Source organism: Saccopteryx leptura, chromosome 4, assembly GCF_036850995.1.
Source record: "Saccopteryx leptura isolate mSacLep1 chromosome 4, mSacLep1_pri_phased_curated, whole genome shotgun sequence".
NCBI classification, from domain to species: Eukaryota; Metazoa; Chordata; class Mammalia; order Chiroptera; family Emballonuridae; genus Saccopteryx; species Saccopteryx leptura.
The window spans coordinates 206,417,348-206,434,264 of NC_089506.1; the positions used below are offsets into that span (position 1 = coordinate 206,417,348).

General features: G+C 44.1%; 1 protein-coding gene across 1 annotated transcript in view; it reads left to right on the forward strand.

Moving 5' to 3' along the window:
- The window catches only part of GRIN2A (glutamate ionotropic receptor NMDA type subunit 2A), a 402,144-nt gene that overhangs the window by 330,397 nt on the left and 54,830 nt on the right, over nucleotides 1-16,917 (forward strand). Inside the window, exons 9-11 of the mRNA XM_066382631.1 lie at nucleotides 2,954-3,079; nucleotides 6,931-7,160; nucleotides 15,212-15,372. Coding sequence (XP_066238728.1) covers nucleotides 2,954-3,079; nucleotides 6,931-7,160; nucleotides 15,212-15,372 — 517 coding nt within the window. The remainder of the gene's footprint in view (nucleotides 1-2,953; nucleotides 3,080-6,930; nucleotides 7,161-15,211; nucleotides 15,373-16,917) is intronic.

Consider the following 16,917-nt stretch of genomic DNA (forward strand, 5'->3'; position numbering starts at 1 on the left):
CCGGAAGAGCCAAAACATTCAAAATCTGATTGCATGGCTCTTCATTATTTCCTATTCTCTCTCCTCCGCAAACCCCATTAACTCACATCAGAAACCCTTGCAGGTAATGCCTCTGAGCTTTTGTGTAAAAATGTAACCAGCGATTTTCAAGGACAGAGATGACGTCTCTCGCAATATTTCCATTCAGTTAATTCTAAAGACTTTCTAAGCAGGTTGGATTTTTTTTTTTGATCTGAAGAAACGCTGACCTGGAGTCTCACAGATTGAAGTTCCTTCACGGACAAATGTTGAATCTGTTTTAAGCCAGCAGAGGATGTAATTCAAAGCTATTTGAATATATTTCTGGGTCACTCCTTAGACATTGTAGATAGTGCTTCACCATTGTTCTAATGCTTTTCTTTGTTGTGGGCTGTGTGTGTGTGTGCATACATGCGTGTGTGCGTGCATGCGTGTGTGGGTGGTGTCTGTCAATAGCAATCCTTCAGGGCACTTAAACTTACTAAAACCAGAACACTGCGGCAGAATCCTTTTATCTCTGTGCCATGCTCACAAGTCAAGGGACAGATGTTGTCCCTTCCAAGTTAAAATCATTGGCATCAGTGACGTGGTCAGCTTCCACCTGATTTTCCAACTAGTTGGTGACCAGGATGAATCAACGGCCAAATGAAGCCTGCTGCACAGGTTTACAGATTCTGACGTGTGAATAGAAGAATTCAGTACGGATTTCTCATAATTTTGTATAATGTTATCACAACCTACAGAGAAAAGGAAGTTATCAGAGTAGTAAGTGTGCATGTTTTAGAAACCAGGATGCCCTTTTCAGGACCCTGAACAACACCCACCACCGCCAAGTCTAGCTTTAATTATAGATTCAAACAGGTATTTCATTTACTCTGTTACGTATATACAGTGTGCAGCGCATACTACCAAATGTTCCCTGTGTACGTGTTCTCCACAATGATCCTTCCCGGGTAAGACACATTATGCCACTAGAACACCCAACTTGGAGAATTAATTTAACATCTCTATTCTTGAATATTAAGTAATTTTCAATCTCTTAATTACTCATTTCTTTCTCCTCCTTTTTAGATATACTTCATTACCTAATTGCTATGATTTCAGGGACGTGGTATTGTTTGCTACTCCAGCCAACTTTAACTAAGATAAATTCCATTTGTCTCATTGATTTCCTCAAGCTCATCTTGTGTTATTTAGTCAAGTCATTTGTGTGGTTACCTGTTGCTTTTTAACATAGTTGCACTATCAAGACTGCATTGCAAGGCATTCCTTTCAGTTTTGAAGTTATCCAATGTGGTTAAAGCTTCGGACATATTAGTTTCTTGTAACACACTGAGCTCCTTAAACGAGAATCCGGGATGACCGCTAGCTGTACTAGGTAGTCACAGACTCTAATAAGAAGGTGGTTGCCTGACCTGTGGTGGCGCGTGGATCAAGCATTGACCTGGAACACTGAGGTTGCCGGTTCAAACCCTGGGCTTACCCGGTCAAGGCACATATGGGAGTTGATGCTTCCTGCTTCTTCCCCGCCTTCTCTCTCTCTCTCTCTCTCTCTCTCTCTCTCTCTCTCTCTCTTCTCTAAAATGAATAAATAAATAAAAATAATTAATTTTAAAAAGTAAGAAGATGGTCTACTACCAGCCTAGTTCTTTAGGATTATTACTAGCTCCATCAGAAAAAAACAATTTAAAAATAATAAAATGTCTCCTGTTCAAGAGGTATTATTGGGCTTCTCACATTTTATCAGAAAATGTTTGCTTATGATGAAAAGGATGATAAGTTCATTGGTGTCGAAGGACAGTCACTTTTCAATGATGCATTCAGTTGGGCCAAAAGTACGCTTACAGTTGTGAGTACACTAAACACAGAGTTTATTCTTGTAGTATTATTTATTAATTATTGTATTTTCCATATGAACAACTCTGTATATTCATTTTAAAAAATTTTAGTCCCTGTTGATTTTCCAGCAAACCTATGTCACACACAGATGAAATGGGTCCATTCAGCCCGTTTCCATGTCCTCAATCAAATTATAAGAAATGCTCATTTATCTCGTATAGTTTTATCTCTTACCTTTTTAGAGTATTCTAAGATTTAGATCCTTGTGACTTGGCCTGCCCTCCTGTGACCTCCACATGGGAATGAACTGAGGGAAAGTATTTTTAGGGGAAATAATTATCTACCCACTTACTAGTTCATTTCTGCTGCTCTTTAAGTGATGCTCTCTCATTGACTTATCATGGGAATGTCCTCAAAAGACTTCTCAATTGCATCTAAGCCCGTTGCCAACTCAACAAAATTCTAAATTTGTAGCTGTCTCTTCTTTCCGGAGCAGAAGGTGAGATGGAGTGTGTGTTAGCAGTAGTGGTGGACGCGACCTTCCAACATTCCCATCAACCCCACGAATTACGATTCTTTTCTAACAGGTTATAACTCTCCCTTTACTGCTGGAATGCCCTGCACACCATCCTTCCAACATGTAAAAATAAAAATGAAAATGACAATAAAACCCATGCTGACGGGCAGGAGCCTGATGGTTGACTGTTAGAGTCTAGCCTTGTTTCCCCAACTTCGGTTCCCTGGATGATTACACAGGATCCCATGGCCTCTTTATTTGCATTCTAGCTTCCTCCCCTGGTATCATCATTCTATTTTGTTTTTATTATCCTTGACCTGATTTGTAAAATGTCACATGCTCTTCTCTATTTTTATCCTATTCTGTGCTGTCTTATAAAATACCTCAAATAGTTTGTAGAATAAAGAACGGTTTAAACATATGAATAAGTAATGACTAGCTCCTTTTGAACAATCAGATTCACATTAGAGAAAGTTTCCCAGTGAGCCCACAAAGGGATTGCTGGGCTTCCGGCTGGCGCTGGTTGTGAGGAAGAGCAAACTGACCATGTCTCCATCCCTCTGGCCTGTTTCTCTGCAGAACCATTCAGCGCCTCTGTCTGGGTGATGATGTTTGTGATGCTGCTCATCGTGTCTGCCATAGCTGTTTTTGTCTTTGAATACTTCAGTCCTGTTGGATACAACCGAAACTTAGCCAAAGGGAAAGGTGAGAATGCCTTCATGAACATAATTCAACGTTGATGCTATTTAATTTACTTTCATTTAACGTTTCAGGTTTAGAACACATTATCCTATATTTGCGTTGCTAAACCATTGTACGAATGGTTCTGGGTCATTGATGTTACCTATAATTCCATACAAGTATGGGTTATTTGGTTCAACTAAAAAAAAAAGATAAAACAAAATGAAACATTTCATCTTGTTATAATGTGGAGTTCATAGTTGATAGGTGAAGGCTTACTGATATTTAATTTGTTGAGAAAGCAGATTTGAAGATGTTTTTCTGGCAATTAATTTTAAAAATATGTGTCAAAAGAAATCTTAAAATTAGAATGATTCACCCTGGCTGGTTTGCTCAGTGAATAGAGTATCACTCTGGCATATGAACATCCCAGGCTCGATTACTGGTCAGGGCACACAAGAGAAGGGACCATCTGCTTCTCTCCCTCTTCTTTTCCTCTCCTCTTCCTGCAGCCAGTGGCTCGAGTGGTTCAAGCATTGGCCCTGGTTGCTGAGGATAGCTTGGTTGGTCCCAGCACATCAGCCTGATTCGAGCATCTGCCCCAGACTAGTGTTGGTTGTGAGGTGGATCCCAGTCAGGGTGCATGCAGGACTCTGTCTCACTATCTACCCTCCTCTCACTTAAAAATAAAAAATTGTAGTGATTTTCAGCTTTAGATTATGTAAGAAAATGGTTTTATAGGATCTAGTTTAAGGATATTCTCCTAAGTACTGAATTATGATTGCATTTGTTTGATAATAAATATAATTATAAAATGGTAATGTCCCCCGAAGAGTTTTATTTTTCTCTTGACAGTGCCTGACCTTAGTCCTCTGTGTTTGATGAAGTGGCATTCAGTAGGATAGGAAATTGAATTGGGAGGCATTCATTGGCTATTACTTATTAAGAGGCTCCCATGCAAGCCAATATTCATGTCATGTACATAAACATATTACATCATTTTGAGTAAATTTTCCTCAATGCACAATAAGTTCTAAGTGGATGGTGTATCAGAAGGGTGACAGAACCAAACCTCTTTCCTGAAAAATGACTTGACATTGGAGAAGGCAGCATACCTTCAGTTACTCAAAGGCAAGACACCCATTTCCCAAATAGTCTTTCCACTTGGAAGATCCATTGTCGGAAACAGCCCACAGGCCGTGGGAATCTATAATATTTCGAACTTAGTTTTATTGTAATCCTTTCCCTTCTTCTTCGTCACTAAAGAGTACTTAATTATGACAAACCATCTCCAACCAATAAAATGCAGTAAAATGCCAGGAAAGTCGTGTTGTATTTCGAGGGAAGCATTGCCAAGTCTTCACTAAAAGGGGCGATGCAACAAATCAGTCAGGAGCTTCCCAGCAAGGTGGCACTTGAGACAATTTTCTGTGGGTGAGCAGTAGAGTAAGTCCTTACATTTGCAGAAGCGGAGTTTGTACTGTTTATGAATTTGTGTGTTCATATGATGACTATGTGTTGAGTGGGTACCATGTGCCAGGCACTGTACTGATGCAGGAGATAATTTGGTAAATTGGATAGAAACATCCTGACCCTCAGGAAACTGAGAATTTAGTAGTGGAGACAACATGCAAACGTGTGAATTAATAATCACAGATGGTAATAAATGTAAAGAAGAAGGGAAAAAAGTTCCAAATGAAGTGATGGAATGGAGATGCTACTTAAATAAGAGGGTCCGGCAGGAAAGAACTTCTGGAAGAGATGACGTTTAAGCAGAGACCTGAAGGATGAGAAGGATTTAGTCATAAGAAAAACCAAAGGGAAGAGCATTCCATGCAGAGGGATCAGCGAATACAAAGACCTCAGCATGGAATGGATCTTGATATGCTTTAGAAACGGAAGATGTGAGTGAGAGAGGTGGACAGTCCTAAAAGATGAAATCAGAGGGATAGGCTGTCGACTGTGGTAGGCATTTCAGGTTTTCTTCAGTATACAATGGAAGGGGAGAGGGGATATGACATATGGCCCATGTTGAAGGTCACTGGAGCTACTCTATCAAGACAATAGCAAGGGCGGAAGGAAGGGACCAGTTAGGAAGGTGTTACAGTTCTCCAAGAGAAAGGATTACAGTGGTTTGGAATTGGATGGGCTAATGGAGAGGGAGATTAGTGGATAAATTTGAGATGTATCTTGGAGAATAAAAACTTATCCAGAGGCCATCATGTGCAATAATTTCTCCTTTGGCTGAAGCACACGCTTAGAAGATTATTGTTAGAGAAAGGACTCTCGCATGCAAGCTCCCTGGCCATTTTCTTACGACAAGGCTTTCGATTTCCTGCTCAACTGTACGTGGACGCTCTCAGGAAATGGCAGCTGCTGGTTTCTCTGTGCAGAATGGTTTTCAGTTCCATTTCACTGCCCTTTATGGGGAAAATTATATGGCCTCGTAATAGTATTCATGAATCAGGAATCCCCAAAAGTGTTGGACAGATCCCTCGCAACTGCCCTTTTCTGATTTCCAAACACTGTCGCTTCTAATCAGCATGCGCTCTTCATAAAATGAAGTAGTTCATGAAGTTAAGTGGATTGACTCTCATTATTTTTCCCTGACTTCTCGGACTCTTGGGAATAAGCCCAGAAGATCATAAAGCTGGGCAGAGAGAAACAGGAGAGCTTGAGGTTTAAAAGAATAAAATTAATTGCCTCTTCTCTTATGCATTGTGTATGGCTATTGTAAGTATTGCAGTAGCCCGAGTTTGGCCTCCAATGTGAGAAAAGCACGCTTCTCTTGGGCTTCCTGCCCAGAACTTCGTAAGGTCCATCAATCTGAATTCACTTCTGCCTCTTAATGTATTGCTCAATCTGTTTGCTTCTCCACTGAAGTCTGAGTAGATCAATTTTTTACATTTTTATTTACTTAAATGACATAAAATTAACCTTCTGTTAAAGGAAGATCTTCTTTTCTTCTTTTTTTTTTCTTTTTACAATGAGATGAGGGCATACATTGATTTTTCTTTTTCCTTGTGAAAAATAGACTCGAAAACCCTAACATGTGCTGTTTATGGCAGGCCTACTCTCCACCCCAATACATTTTGCCATATTGTTCTGCCTATTGAGTTAAGTCTATGGCCAGGACCATTTAAGACTCTGTTGAGGGACACAAAGTAGTTGTGTGTGTGGGATGGAGGGTACACTGAGGCAGGGAACATGCCGTGAGTTGGCAGTTCATTTTCCATGACCCTGCAACCAAGTGGCTTTCCTCTGCGAAGTTTTTGAAGAATTCAGCTCTGTTGTTGTTCTGTTCCTGGATGTCTTCCTTTGGAGAGAGTTTTTGTTGGGTTTAATTCCTATAGTTTGAACACGTCTGAGTTTGAATAGGAGCAAATGCTAGGGACAATCAGATTAGAATACCCAACACCAATCCCGCCTAATTGCGTGGTTCTCATGCGATAGCACATCCATTGAACACTACACACACACACTCAGTGTCTGTAAAGCTGTCATCATGTTTATCGAGGAGATAGGTCCCCCAAATGGAAATGAAAGCCAAATTTAAAACAGGTCACAACACTGCTTCTCATTCAAACACATATTTTACATAATGTTTTTTTTTTTCTTTTCTTGGTTTTTTTTTTTTTCTTTTAAGAAACATGGCAAAAAATTCAGCCAAATAGAAATGTGAGATGAATGGTAATTTTTAAAGAAAATAAGAACTACTGTGGCTGTGGTTTTTGAGGTGATGAAGGGACACAACTGTGATGTGATTTCATCTTCTGGCGACCCTCAGCGTGGCCTGTGGCCATCGCGTGGTTATTAAACACTCACAAGTGTGCATTTTGAGGAAATGCTGAGAATGTCCTTTCTGTCATTGGCAGCGCCCCACGGGCCTTCGTTTACGATTGGAAAAGCTATCTGGCTCCTTTGGGGCCTGGTGTTCAACAACTCCGTGCCTGTGCAGAATCCTAAAGGCACCACCAGCAAGATCATGGTGTCTGTGTGGGCCTTCTTTGCCGTCATATTCCTGGCCAGCTACACGGCCAATCTGGCTGCTTTTATGATCCAGGAGGAATTTGTAGACCAAGTGACTGGCCTCAGTGACAAAAAGGTAAGGTCACCTTGTTTTCTTCTCTGCCTGAGGGGTTGATCACAAATGCTCATCCCTCCGAAGGGAGCGGTTCAGCCTCTACCATCCGAATCCATCCACTCAAACACAAAGCCAGAGGATTTTTTTTTCCTCTCTCTCTCAATGTAAATTGGGATATTTCTAAAAATTTTAGGATCCGAACCGTAAGCTTAGCTCTCCTAGGTCTGAAAGATCCCAGCTGTAATTTGGGAGCAGTTGTCCCCACGTGGTCATTTCTCTTATTTATACATTCTTGCCGGAGATGAGGCTCGGTGACTCGGGGCGCGTTCTGGCTCTTGTCTGGAGCGCATCTTCTAAGGACAGTGTGATGGCTGATGTCAAGGAGGACCCACTAGCCCGGATGAGGAGAAACTTGGGGTGAAGTAGGTGACTGTAGGCTGCAGGTACCTCCTGGTTCTGTGATCTTGGAGAAGTCTCTTATAGACTCCACACCTTGGATTCCTCATCTATGACAAGAAAACAAAGTCATCTCTATGTCCTATCCGGAGAGAAAGCTGACAGCTTCCCTCTAGTCTGTGGCCAATCAGCCTCCTTCTCAGCATGCCTGACTCACCTGAAATGTCTTCAATGGACTTGAAAGAAGCAGAGATTTTCCATTTCCCACCAATTCCTTTAACTCAGGCACATCTCCAGCCCTTCCTCGCGGGGCTGTGCTTACATCAGTAAGATGGGAGTGGTAACACCTGCTCTCCTTCACCACTCAAATGGAAAGAGGGTTGTGGGGCGTGAGTGGCTATTCAGAAACGCACAGTGAGGAAAAAAAGGAGGCAAGTGGGTGCATCCTGCCATTGAAATTCTAGCTTTGGGAGACAAATCCCGACTTGCTAAGCTCAGCAGTATGGGGATTGCACCGCTGCAAAGATTTTCTGTCTCGTGTGTGTGGATAATTTGTCTCTCTTTATAAAATCTCATTATCATGTCTTGTTGATATAAGTCTACATATACGCTTTTGGCATTCATCAATAAACTGCTGAATAGAAAATCAGTCCATGAAAAGCCTGAACAGCTTATCCGTAATATCTGCTGTGGTTGCAAGAGGCACAGAGAGGCCTGTCATCAGGGGTGATGGGGAGGGCGGGGTCGGGGTGCATCACCTTCACAAAAGCGCCATCACCCTTGGGAATGGGCGGCCTCTCTCTGATGGCTTCCCCCTAGCAGGTGTCCCCAAACTACAAGCCGCGGGCCACTATAGCCCCCTGAGGCCATTTATCCGGCCCCCACTGCACTTCCAGAAGGGGCACCCCTTTCATTGGTGGTCAGTGAGAGGAGCACTGTATGTGGCGGCCCTCCAACGGTCTGAGGGTCAGTGAACTGGCCCCCTGTGTAAAAAGTTTGGGGACCCCTGCAGCTTGCATAAATACCACTCGACATCCCATGGTGACAAAGCCTTTTATTTTTTGGGCCTACTCCACATATTCCCCTCTCTCTCCCCCTCCCTCACTGAGACCCCCCTCTCTGTGCCTTAAAAACTCCAAGTTCCTTTCCAACACAGTGCCCTTGCAGGCTGCCCCTTGGCGTTCAGGCCTTAGGGGAGATATCACCTCTTGCAACTAACTGGCCTTCCCAGCCACTGGGCTGAACTTGGCAGCCTGAGCTGGTGCTCCCATGAAACCTGAATTCTAGCAGGAATAAATGAACAACGAACAAGGAAATGTAAATGGAGAAGAAGATCCCAGGCAGGAATGAGTGTTATAAAGGAGACAGACTGATGAGGTTAAAATTGACTTAGGGAGCCCAAGTGCCCATCAGCAGACGAGTGGATAAAAAAGCTTAGGTGCATTCACACAGTGGAATACTACTCCAGCCATGAAGAAAGGGAAGATCTCACCTTTATTATGTGAAGTAAAATGAGCCAGTCAGAGAAAGACAAGTACCATATGATTTCACTTATATGTGGAATCTAGTGAACAAATAAACTAACAAACAAAATAGAAACAGCCTGATAGATACAGAGAACAGACTGGCGGAGGGAAGGGGAGAGGAGGGGAGGGAGGGTGAAAAGGGTGAAGGGATTAAGCAAAAAGAAAACCCCTCATACACACAGACAATAGTGTGGTGATCACCAGAGGGAAAGGGGGTGGCGGGAGGTAGAAGAGGGGAAAGGGGGGTGAGGGAAGGAGACCTGACTTTGGGTGGGGAACACACAATACAATAGACAGATGATGTGTTATAGAATTATACACCTGAAATCTATATAATTTTATTAACCAATGTCACCCCAATAAATTCAATTAAAAAATAAAGATAAATTGATTTGAGAAGGGGGATATCAGGAGAGTTCACATGAAAGAGTTATCTGGCACCTAGTAGGTGCCCAATTCATATGTGCTGACTGAATGAGGAAATTATGGTGCAGTGGATGGACACTGTCAGCACCCCACCTGGATGTCCCCAGACCCCTTTTACAGCTCTGTCTGTGCAGCCCCCTTTTCGCTGATAAAGTCTCATACAGGGATCTTCATGGGATAATTACCTTTGCACAGAGGAACTGTAAGTGCCTGGGAGTTTAAGTTGTCCCAATCTTTTCAGTTGCCTGTAACCAACCACTGACCGGATAAGAGCCGAAAAGCCCAGCTGCTCTGTTGTTTCTAGGCACGGCAAACTCAGGACTGTCCACTCTCCAGAGCTCCCTGCTAGGTCAGGCTGAGGCTAAGACTTTGCCTAAAATGACACCCTTGGCTGGCTTCCTCCCTTTCCCTGACCGCCTTCCCACATGCCCTCCCTCGTTTCACCTAGAACTCTTTCTTAACAAAGCATGTTCACCCAATTCCTCAGCTCAGAGGTCAACTTCTGGCTGACCCCCAGCTAAAGCACATGGCCTCTGCGAGAGAGACAGGAAAGCCCTGCCCTCCGAGACAGGAAACTGGGGGTGCATTTTCTCTCTGCCACATATGGGGATCTGTGGTGCTTTTCTGGTCATGTAACCTGTCCATGTCTCCTCACTCTTCTCTGTAAACTTAGGACTCATAGTTGTAGAAGGATGAAAGGAGACTATGCAAACAGGAATGTGCCTTGCAGCCCATTAAGTCCCCTACAGACTCAAAGCCCTGTGACACGATTCTAACACATTATGGGAGCAAAGGTGCAGTTTCTAGAAGAAGCAACTGGAGGTGCAGTGGCAGCACTGGTGAGCCATGTCCTGGGTGTGAAGATTTTTTCAAGAAAACCACTGCAGCCTATTCTGCTTTTTGTTGCTATTTTCAAAGGCTAGGGGGAGAAATCCCTTCTGCATAGTTTTGGTTCTAAATAATATGACCGCTTGTGGAAAAAACTAATTAGAACCACTAATAATCTGACTGACCTTCTCTGATTTGGAAACACCCAGTAATAGATACGACATCCTCATGGGACACAGTTCAGTTTCCAACCTCAGAGCATTGTGGCAAGCAGGTAGCTCTTTTAATTAAATCTTTGATACAATTAGATAAACAGCAAAATTCTTGGAATAAATAAGCTATATGCTCCTGGGAGATGCACCAAGAAAATTTACACAATAAAAATCTATATTGAGCCAATTTAATTTAATACTACACACAGTAGGTTTTCCTCTTCTCTCTCTTTTTAAGATCGTGAATACATGTGTAACAATCAGGTTTACAATAGTTTAAGCCACTTGCAGTATTAGTGCTGACTGTGAGAAAGCACCTTCGGAGTTCATGGTATGATCAGAGGAGCTTGGGTTTAAATTAAAAGTAGGTAAATTTCATTGGTAGATGCTCCCCCAGGAATTATTAAAGGAAAGTTGGATATCCAAAATGTTAGGAATCAGTATGTATGGTAAGGACAACCCGTCTCTGTGAGGCAGATTAATGTAGCAGAAATAGACCAGGGTTCAGATCCTGACCTTGCCAAATAATGGTTATGTGGCCTTCAGTGTGTTGATATACCCAAGGCTTAGTTTCCTGATAAAGAGGGGAGGAAGAAGTCTATTAATACCATTCTGGCAAGGTTGATATGAGGATTAGAAATAATCTACTGGTTCCTCCCTGCCCTTTTGTTCATCTCCCTTTTCTCATCACCATCATTATCCTTCCTGCCTGAGTTGAACTATTCCTCACTTCTGAAGTTTAAAATGATATTGCCCTGAGTTGGCCTTTTGTGGCAGCAGCGGAGGGAATTTGGAGAACTGCCCGTGGTAGCCATGCCGTCTCTGGGCACTGCGGTTATACTGCTGGTGGTCCTGGTACACGCACGGTGCCTACTGATTGAATGGGGGCCTCTGAGCCTCCTCTCCCTCTTATGGTCCATAACCGTCTGATGCTGATACCAGGAAGCACGCGAAGTTTCACCAGGCAGAAGACTGTACTAGAAACTAGGGGCGCTAGCTGCCCGGGCTTCTAAATTATAGCCACAGAAGACAGATCAATGTTTTTAATAAATGTGTAGTTTTCGTTCATAAGAGGAACAAAGAAATTGCTACATTTTTTCCTGAACAATTTATTGCCCAGACTGGCATCTCAGCTTCTTCCACCAGAAAGTGCTTGCCATGTCTTACTCACCTGGATGACTTTCAGACTTGGCCGCATATTGAAAGTGAAAAAAAAAGGGGGGGCTTTAACCCTGTAATCTTCTGTTCTCCACATTGGAAGGAAACTGGCCCTGCTATTTGTCTGAAGTCAGTCTGGACAACAACAGATGATGAGGTGATGTGTATCAGACAGACAGACAGATGCCAGGAAGTCATTCAAGCCCTCTGTGATTAATTGCAAAAGCAATCCCCAATTTACAGATAGAGAAATGGAGGCTCAGAGAACATAAGCAGCTGCTCAAAATGACAGCATTCCCAAGTGGCTCCCAGCCCAAGTTCAGGTGGAGTCAGTTAACATGAACAGAGAGGGCAGCCTTGAGAAAGAGAAGCCGTGAGGAGCCCCGCGGACTCCGGGCATCATGATCGTGCTGCTCCGTGGACCTGCTGGCAGCGGAAACCCCTGTCCCACCCGTTCCTGAACTAGGGAGGAATAAATGGGCTCAATATAGATTTTTATTGTGCAAATTTTCTTGGTGCATCTGCTGTTAATCTTCCAGGAGCATCTAGCTTATTTACTCCAAGAATTTTGCTGTTTATCTAATGGTATCAAAGATTTAATTAAACCCCACATTTGTAACTTCCTGCTTGCACAGGAGCCTCTCCGGGAGAACGGTACCCTAGAAATCATTTCTGCCACTGACACAGAGTGTGTCCTTGATGTCAGGGCCTGGGGCTCAAGTGACGAGTCATGCTGGCCCCTGCTTGTCACGCTGTAGGTGGTGACTCTTGGGTGAGCCATGAAATTAATTTCAGGGTTATGACCATGGAAAAAAATAGAGCATAATGGATGACATCGAGTGTATCACATGCGGAAAGAGAGAGCACTGGTGAAGTGGCGTGTGTGTGTCCTGTGAAAAGGACCGTGAGTCACGCTGTGACAAGTTTGACAGCCGTTAGTCTAGCGGGCAGGGTTCCGGGAGCTTGGCGCCGGGCTGAGTTTCGTTTGGGGGATGTACAGTCAAGGCCAGAGGAGTATTATTCACAGAGGCTGCTGGCTGGCTGGCTGGCGCTCTGCACACCAGAGGCAGGGAGCAAAGGGCAGCTCAGAGAGCTCCTGGGCCCCCCTGCAGGAGACGAGGACTGAGGTGGCGGCAGCTGGTCAGACTGGCACTCTCTGGGTGTCTCTGGAGACCGGGAGCGGCTGCTCCGACCACTGGATTTGTGAATAGCACTGTTGCCTCTCTCCCAGAGCGGGGACTGCCGTGCAGAGCCGGGGCTGGGCCTCCTACTCTTGGTGATGAGTTGAGAAGCTGCTTGATGGAGTGAGTGCAGAGAGCGTTTTTCTGTTTGCAGACACAGACACACACACGCAAATGCACACACGCATACGCACACACACACATACTCCCAACCAAGGCACCCAGTAGGAGGATCTCATTTAGACATCGCGTGGCCACTTCCCTCCAAACCAGTCGTGGCAGCTTATTAGGCAGCAGCATGCCTAATTTAGGGGAAGTGGTTTTCAACTGGAAATTTTAATTAACAGCGAAAGTAAGCCTGGAAAAAAGAATAATGTTTTTGGTTGGTCTGACTCTTGGGTAGACTTGCACGTTTTCTCCGGCAAGTGCTCAGTTCCGTGGCCTGGAAGTCTGGGAGCTCTGGGTAATTTTGGATCCTCCCATGACCCCATACGAGAAGTACTGATGGGTTTCACACTCTCCAGGTAGAAAATAAATGGAGACAGTGTGATGTGAAGTGACTTATCTAAGGCCTCACAGTTTGTACGTGATAAAACCTGATTTTGCAACCTGCGAACCTGAGCTCAGACCTGCAGCCACTGGCCTGTGTTGCCTCTAGATTTTCACTATGTCTTGAGGACTCAGACTCAGTTCTCCTAACTACTCATCTGATTGGGTTGCGTCAAACACCGAAGTTGTGAAAGGACGGTGTCAGCCGATCATGGAATATTAGTGGAACATGGACAGCGGGCTTTCATGAAGGCTGGGGGCCATATACAACACGAGTACCTCCAGAAAGCTAATGCTTTGTAGGGACATCAACTCAGCAAATGTTCATGAGCCTGCTATTGTCCCTGGAGTATGTTAGGCCTTCAAGAAGTATTGCAGTCCTGGCCGGTTGGCTCAGTGGTGGAGCATCGGCCTGGTATGCAGAGGTCCCGGGTTCGATTCCCGGCCAGGGCACACAGGAGAGGCGCCCATCTGCTTCTCCACCCCTCCCCCTCTCCTTCCTCTCTGTCTCTCTCTTCCCCTCCCGCAGCGAGGCTCCATTGGAGCGGGGATGGCCCGGGCGCTGGGGATGGCTCCTTGGCCTCTGCCCCAGGCGCTGGAGTGGCTCTGGTTGCAAGGGAGCGAAGCCCCGGAGGGGCAGAGCGTCGCCCCCTGGTGGGCGTGCCGGGTGGATCCCGGTGGGGCGCATGCTGTCTCTCCCCGTTTCCAACTTTGGAAAGATGCAAGAAAAAAAAAAAAAAAAAAAAGTATTGCATGTGTGGATGAATGAGTGGGCAGAGAATGAGACAGTGGCAACATATACTCATTGTAAGGGAAGAGAAATAATTTTTTCCCCACCCTTTTTGGTTCCTAGCTGAGAACTGCCCACCCCCATAATGAAAGACAGATTAACAGGAGAAAAAAAAAAACAAATTTAATAACAAGTATAACTCCTTTATGCAAGGGAGATTGAAGTGAATTAACACCCTTAAATGGCCCAAGCCACCACCTTAAATACTATCTCCCCAGGTAAAGGTGAAAGATGTTGTCGGGGAGACAGAGTATGGGAGATTACCAGGGAAAACATGGTTAACAAGGATTTGGTTGTTATGCAGACTCAAGTCAGTTGCCTTCTCCACGGGTAAGAGTCTAGAGATTTAGTCATCTAAATTCTGGTACAGAGAGAAAGACACACATATGGAGATTCTTCTTATTAATGTAAATGTCTCTCAGAATAGGCTGAACTTCTACTTGGTTTTCAGAACTTCTCCTGTGTCTGCTATTTTTTGAAAATAATCAGCCCCAAATAATTCTTATGCCAAAGAAACATATTGTGGATTGGCTGGCAAATTCTGCTCCCCTTCATGATTTTCTGGGTGAGGTGAAGGTCCTTGTAAATGGAGTCAGAGAAGGTAGTGACTGGTGGAGATCACAGAAAATTTCATCATAAGGTGGGTAAATTAACCAAACAGAAACAATACCTTCATTCCTGCTCCACCAGCAGTTCCCGACCGAGCTCTGCCAATTCCCCAGTGCCTACCACTAGGCTGCTGTCAATAACGGCCCCCAAAAAGTCAACCCAACACGTATCCATGGCACGCCCAGCCAGTATTTAGTGGGGAACAGTATGGAACAAGACAGACACTGGAGCTCCCAGGCCAGTGGAAGGTGTGCTTCAGAAGCAGAAAAACAAATAAATGCGTTTTTGCTGTGCTAATGCGTGCATATCTTTAACTCCTGACACAAGGCAAAGCAATGGCTGACTTCTCTTTCTCTTCATCCTCTTTCTTTCTCTCTCTCTCTCTGTCCGTCTCCAGTTTCAGAGACCTCATGACTACTCCCCGCCTTTTCGATTTGGCACGGTGCCTAACGGCAGTACGGAAAGAAACATTCGGAATAACTACCCCTACATGCATCAGTACATGACCAAATTTAATCAGAAGGGAGTAGAGGACGCGCTGGTCAGCTTGAAAACGGGGTAAGAATGGTGGTTTCTTTCTCTCCCCACACCTGTTAGCTGATAAACCTCACAGAAAATGACTCTCTGTGTGCCTTGGCGCTTAGCGACCCCCACCGTTGTATCTATATTTTATGGAGAGCCTTGCAGGCAGGATGGACCCCAGTTAAGGGCTGCTTTTGTTAATCTGATGAGCATTACAGGTTTCCTTCTGAGCTGTGTTGAGGAAAAGCAAATCCAGGGCACTCCAAAATGCGGAGAGCCAGTGGGGTGTCTTAAACTGATAAAGAAGTTTATCTGGGCTATTTTACCCAGATAAAAATGTTAAAAAGCAAAATTCAACTGAATATGTTGGGAATGGGGAAACTTTGCACTGCTCCTTTTTGAGTTTTTTTGGCTGGTAGAATAATTAAAATGACAGAAGGCAGATAAAGAGGAGAAGATCAAGTTTAATACCAACGACAACGTATAGGAAATTCACACAAGTATGAAAATTCCAAAGACAGTGAGATAAAATGAGGTGTATGTGTGATTCTGGACTAGCAAGGGGGAGGTTAGGGTCCAGGACTTCAAAAGGAGGTAAGGCAATTTACCAGGGGGAGGGAAAAAGTTAATGTTTAGTAAACAGCTGTTGCTGGGCCATCTTGAAACAATGGGACACACGGAGGACTTGGATCAAATGGGCTTTGGTAGGTTACCTCTGTCTACCGCACTTAGTCATATTAAACTATGGTTATCTATGGTGATATCTCCCTTCCTAGAGCAGGTCCTTCGCCTTAAATTATTCTAGGCAGTAAAAAGGAGGACAAAGCTTTTTACTGAGCCTTCTGCGCCTCAATTGTTTTCAACTCAAAATAATCTGCATGCCGGAACAGCACAGTTTGGGGCGATTCGACCTGAACCCCCGCTGTTCATATGAAGATCTAATTGGCTTTATTCAGTGATTTATAAATTGGTCAGCATCCCACCTAGCAACTAGAAAGGGCTTCGGAGGAGCTGTATAAAATAGAAGGCTTTTATAGGCCGAAAGGGACAGGAAAAGAAGTTTCTAGCAAAGAGTAGATCATTTCAGGCAAGGTCACTTTCCTTCGGAGAAGGGCAGGTCGTTAGGCAGATTACCTCACTACTGCTGACCAGGTCATTTCAGATTGACTGCTCAAAGGTCACATTTCAGGGAGAAGCTAAAACTGCAAGGAAGTTGTGATTTTTGCTGGAGTGGGGCTTAGCATAAGTGACTCCATTTTGGGCCTGTTGTTCCTTGATCTAAGGAGATTGAGAGTGCTATAGATTTTTATCTGATTTTTAGGTAGGAATTTTTGGTGTAGCTTTATGTGAAAATTAACAGTAGATATAACATTGAAGAAAGAGAAAGGCAATATGGAGAGAAAAGCAGTGAGAACTCAATTGCTATAAAGGTACAGCTAATATTCTTGTCTACCTGTGGCATTGCAGAGTGTAGCATGGGCGAAATAACTGAACTGTAAAGAAAAGACAGCACAGGGCTTAGGAGCCGAGTCTGTGGAGCAAGACTGTAAGCTTCTCCATCCCTGCTGTCACTTATCATAT